The 6000-nt window shown below is 37.4% G+C and overlaps 1 protein-coding gene across 3 annotated transcripts in view; it reads right to left on the bottom strand.

Annotated features, from left to right (window-relative positions):
- RHOBTB3 (Rho related BTB domain containing 3) overlaps positions 1 to 6000 on the bottom strand; it is a 47698-nt gene extending 41698 nt beyond the window's left edge. For all 3 annotated transcript variants that reach the window (XM_089492931.1, XM_089492923.1, XM_089492937.1), the window contains exons 1-3: positions 5685 to 6000; positions 5271 to 5496; positions 53 to 245 (exon numbers count right to left, since the gene is read on the bottom strand). In XM_089492931.1, the coding sequence (XP_089349057.1) occupies positions 53 to 245; positions 5271 to 5496; positions 5685 to 5686 (421 nt within the window). In that variant the 5' untranslated portion in view covers positions 5687 to 6000. The remainder of the gene's footprint in view (positions 1 to 52; positions 246 to 5270; positions 5497 to 5684) is intronic.

Below are 6000 nucleotides of genomic sequence, written 5' to 3' on the forward strand. Positions count from 1 at the left end.
TTATCCTCAGACTTATATTTTAGCTGTTTATAACATAAGCTGTAGCACATACCGTTTTGTCTTGCACCAACAGCAGAAATTATGACTGGAACTGAACAGTGGTTTAGTGTTTTTTTAATCAGTGGTGCATAAATGTCCTTTACTTCTTGAAATGAAGATTTGTCATTTACAGAGTATTTGATCACAATGATATCTGCTTCTCCAATAAGGTTCCGAGATGTGTACCAGTCACTTTCAAAAATATCCTATACAAAATAAAAAGATGGCGCTAAATTCCATTTTCAGTAGATTAAGAATAGACTGAAAAAAATAGTCCACCAAACAGACACAGAAGTACAAGTTGAGTTCTCTTTCATAGTGAACTAAAAGATTACTAAACAAAATTCAGGAAGCTTGCACCCATAACGTCAATTTTTTTGTTAAATATTTTTTTAAAATATATAGAGAAGCCCACAGTTATATGTAAAATATCTTTTGCATGTAAAATTGTATGTAAAATATCTTTTAAGCTTTACTTGTAGCAACTTTGTCACCAATATTTGCAATTTACAGACAGAGAACTCAATATATTGACACAGTAACTAAATGAAGGCTAGATGTGAAGTTAACAAGCACATGAAAGTTTGAATCTAACTCTCTCAAACCTGAGACCAGCTTTCAATCTAGTTCTGAATTCTTTTGATAGCTGTAATTACTGAGGCATTACTTATAAGGGAAATACCAAATACCAAAACTGATTTTCATTTCATCTTAGTCATGGGAAATGCAGTTCACAGACATATATAATATATACTCAAAACTTGTGCACTTTACTTTTTAAAATTCTTCCTTTTCTATAGCTTAATGGAAAGGCGTGATTGAATGTAATTTGCATGGCTAACAACTTCACTTAAGTGCAGTATCTCTGACCATGAATAGTAATAAATATTTATATAAGTTCTTCTTCTCTTATGGAGATTAGTAAATACTTGCAATCAAAAAAAAATTACTGAAATACATTATGTTCCAACTTTTATTTAGCAATTGATGAACAAACTGCTAGCTAACTACAATATTTTAGAAGAGAGCTTGACATATTTTTCTGTGAGATAACAGACTACTATTCTATCTTACCCTGCCTACAATTTTCTACCATATTAGAATGTACAATCCAGAATACTCTTTGAGAGGAATTATGCTCTTTTATATATATTTGTTTGGAGAATGACAATCAATTTTCTGTTCTTAATAAGCAGAGGCAACCTGAGATTCTACAATTGTTTCTATGTTTTTGCTTTTCCCAGTGCCATTCTGGCATTTTATCACTGCTACAGAATAAACAGCCAGTCCAACATCCTTGCCTTGCTTCTTACATAATGTACAGTTATTACCAGCTGACGAAAGGCTTTCTTTATTATGAACTGATACTCAGTTCTGCTCATTTTTCAGTTTGTGAGATGCAGTACTAACCCACGGGACTGCAAAAACATTAGACTTTGAAATTACACTTCCCAGCATGCTAAGCACTATCAGATAAAAGAGAGCCTGATATCACTTTGGAATTTTCAAAGATTTATGAAATAATGCAGGATGGGAATGGAGAAATGTAGGTTCAAGGGACCAGTATGAAGAAAGTATATGAACTAAACAGACAGGAACTAGGACACAAAAGATAAATAAAATAATTTAAAAATATATTATTATTATCATTTAGTAAAGGTACCAAAAAAGTTTTAATCCACAGGCAGATATCTGTGCATACTTTGTGCCATCATTATGAATAATGACCAGTGACTCAACTGGAAAGCACAAGTGATGAAATTCTAAGACTTATACTGTGTTTTACTCATTGTTGTAAGCTGCCTCGATCCTTTGGGAGAGGCGGCATATAAATAAAAATTATTATTATTATTATTATTATTATTATACACGTTAACATACTGCCCAGCCTAAAACAGGTGCTTCCAGGTGTCGTTTCATCTATTTCATTAGTTCACACGAAGGCATGTTCTCATATAGCCAAAACAGGATCATTCATGTGCAAGAGATGGGAAACTAGAGTTTGCAGTATGAAAATTATCTTACTCATGCTCAGTAGCCATAAAATGCTGACAAGGAGGAGCAGAAAACAAGAGGAGTTAGGGAATAAAACAGAGTATCCTTAAAAAGAACATGGCTGAAGGACTGGGACACAGAACAGGAACATTTCCCACACTTTTTGGCTTTACTTGTGATGATAATGGCAGACTAAGAAACAAACCTGGCAGTACCTTTTAAAAGAAGCTCTTCTCATCCTGAGGGCTTGGAGTTATTGCTCCTGATCTTGCACAACAGCAAATATCCCACCTCCTGTGCTGATACTTCTAGTACAAACTTTTGGTCCACCTGTGCTGACACTTTTATAACTGATCAATATTACAATCACTACAGATGTTGTCTGACTTAAAAGTATCTGGAACACATAAATAACTCACTGCAAAAGCACCTTGATTGCACAGAAAGCTACTAGCACTCTTAATCAAATAAACTGGTCTTACACAGAGCAATTTGAAATCTGGTGCAGAATATAAAGGTTTTAACTCAAAATAAGAAGCAGCAGAAGGAGGTTGTCTTGACAACAGATTGAATCATGTTCCATGAAGAAAATCCAGGGTCATTGGATCAATAATACTGACCAACAACCATCTCTGTGTATTTCCATATGGACATTTGTTTAGTTACCCATCTTAGTATATAGGCTTATGATTGCTCAACACAGATTGCTACCCTTTAATGCACTTCATCCACCTGTCTGCACACATGATCAGAAAGGTTACAAAGGAGTAAAGCATTCCTCTGTTCTGTTTATTTTTTGTTTTGTTTTAATCTTTACAACATTTCGTGCATGGCAGTTCAAGCCATTCCATACTTGTGGTTGTAGGTGCAGCTTTAGGAAATAATTTTATGTACAGATTTTCTCACCTAGAATAAATCAGAAAAACAGTGTATGTACCCTCTGGTAAAAACAATGTATGTGCCCTAGTGTATGTACCCTCTGGCCAGACATAGCTTAAGCGATTCTTTACAATTAAATCTATCTGTTCTTCACAATTATTCAGGTGACAGGATGCACAGAACAAAATATGGTTCAAGACAATGTTGCTTTCGGGTATGCAAAGCATAATATCCTCCAGATATTATATCTTATGCACCTAAGCTTTATAACACTTCCATGGTATATGTCAAAAATGGTTATGTTTCACCAACAAAATTAGCCCATCACTCTTCCATTTCACTGAAATCTAATAGCTTCAGCAATAGCAAGTACATTTCTATACCACTTACCAATGTCCTAAGCAGTTTACAAAGTGTAAGCTAATTGCCCCTAACAAGCTTTGACAACGAAGAAGGTAAGCATTAATTTAGCACTTCAAATTATAAATCAAAGAATCCAGAACTTTTAGTTTTCAAGAGACAGATATCAATTAATAATATATCTGTTGTACCTTAGGATCAGAGACAATCCCCAGATGAAAAACATCTCCCCTGGATGATACTGACAGTGCCATCTCCAATCATTTATGGAGTTCTACAGAACCATAGCCTTCAACCTTTACAGACCTGGAACCTACATCTAAAATTTAAACTGAGTTATATTTGCCTTTTCCCTAATTTTTCTCTCTAATCAGTTCACCTTTATCCCGTAACACACTCAAAATGCTCCCACCGCCCAATTGTGATGATGTTAGTCATAAAGCTAAAATGTTGATGAAAACATCTGTACGTGGAAATGTTACAGAACATCTGTATGCCATAGAACATCTGTAAGTAGAAATGTTTCACACAAGAAATAGGGGCAGAGATAAAAAGAAAATGAATGAAATTTATTGACAGATTGATAAATCACATAGGCCTTATACAGACCACCAGAAAGCACTGGTCTATGGGCGGGGTCAGAGCACAGCGTCCTGATGTTGGGTGCCCTAACTCTGCCCCATGGTGCCATGATGGTGCACGCCAGTCCAGACGGCATGTGCCATTATGATGCACCTCCGGTGCTGCATCCACATGATGCAGCACCAAAGGGGCATCATAAAGCCATGCTGCCACAGCTATGGTGCCCACTGGAGGGTGCAAAAAGTGGCTGCTTTTTGCACTCTCCAGAGGCCAGATCGTGGCCGCGGCATGAGCTTGCCACAGCCCCGATCCAGCCATATAGCCCCTTACTCAATCAATTATAATTTGTTCAAAGTATCACCAAATAGTTATAACTAGTTCCTGATAACAGACTCTTAAGGGTTGAAACAGACAGCCAAAAAGCCTGTTTTCTGGTGTCACTGGAGCATGGCCTTTACATGCCACATGCTGTGATGATGCCCAGAAGGCGGCTGCCCAGAAGTGAACAGCTTCAAGATGCTCTGGCAGCACTGCATTTAGATGCTGCACACTGCCAGAGTGTCTTGAAGCTGCCCTGGGGCTGCAGTGCAGCTGGAAAAGCCGACTCTTTCCCAGCCCAAATAGGAGTGGATCTTTTCCACTCCTATTTGGGCCAGGTTCAAGGCAGATTGGGGTCGTGGCAAGTGCTGCCACGGCCTCAATCCATCTTCAGTGGGGTGGCTTCAAGGTGCTTCTTCTTGCTGATCTGTTCTAGCCCTTTGTTACATTCAGGAATACTAGTAGGAGACATTTTGGTATATGATCAAAAAAGAAATACCATGACATATGTGCTTTTCAATAATATTGTCAATATTATAATTGTCAATAATATTCTATGGTGAAAGAGATAATTAGTTTAACATTCAAATGTATTTTAATATTGTCAAACTATCATCTATACTTTCAGCTTTAGCAGAAATAAAATGATTCCATAGTCATCACATTCATTCTCAAGGAAACATTACAGTACTCCTATACAGCAATGTCTAGAATCATGCAGCTCCCCAGATGTCATTGGACTGCAACTTCCTCACCATTAAATTTCCTGGCTAGGGCTGCTGGTAGATGCAGTCAAATAACATCTGGAAGATCACGATTCCCATTTCTACATTAGGAACAACAGATTATGGTTTCTTCCTTTTGAATATTTCAAAATATTCTATGAAAATGTTTGTTTACTTGCTTGACAGTATTTTACACAAGATATATACAATATTTATTTCTATTCTTCTACCAGGTCCATATTGCAACATCCTTATACCTTATGAGGTCCTGATCTGATTAAGGCTACAATCGTAAACATACTTGCAAGGAACTCACTGAGACTTAATACTATATAATATGTTTATTTAGCAGCTTCCTACTACATTTCTTACCCAGAGGGGACAGTCATGTACCACCAGTCTGACATTTCCAAACACACAGGCTTGATATTCGGTGAAAGCAGGATTTCTAACATAGTTGGCAGAGTTTAGCAACAAACTGCTGTCATTCTCTGAAACCAGAGCACTTCTCCCAAGATAGGTCCAGATCAGACTTCTCTGCTGATCATCCTCAGAAAATCCACCTCTTTCATTTCCAAAGGCTACGATGTGAACAGACCTATAAATAAACAATTAACAAAAATCTGCTGGAATCAAACACTTATTATGACAAATTAATATAATGTAGGAAGAGGAAGAACAAATGATTGTTTCAAGTCGGAACAAAAATATTGTTTCTTCTTCCAGACATACTCCCCCTCCCCAGCTGATATGAAATACTTGAAGAGTAAATAATGACCCACATACATGATCTTAAATCCCAAAACAGGAGAGCAAGGTGGTTGGGGATCCTGCAAATGCTGCTTGCATTATAAATCCAAAGCCTCTTGGGTTTATTCTTCCTCCAATTGCTGAAGCTGTTTCATTTGCCCAGCTGAATACGGAGTGGCTTTGGGGGTGTTTCCATCAATGCCCAATTCAGCAATCCCGTCCTCTGCAAGTCAAAATAAGGCTTAGTTCTGTGACAACAGCCTGCTGCTGCTACTGCTGCTGAAGGTGAAATCAGCACATAAACTCAGCAGCTACTAGCTTCGAGCTCAGCCATTGCCTCGTGACGTCAGTA

Source organism: Sceloporus occidentalis, unplaced genomic scaffold, assembly GCF_023333645.1.
Source record: "Sceloporus occidentalis isolate IW3139 unplaced genomic scaffold, rSceOcc1.0.p SCAF_1, whole genome shotgun sequence".
Lineage (NCBI taxonomy): Eukaryota > Metazoa > Chordata > Lepidosauria > Squamata > Phrynosomatidae > Sceloporus > Sceloporus occidentalis.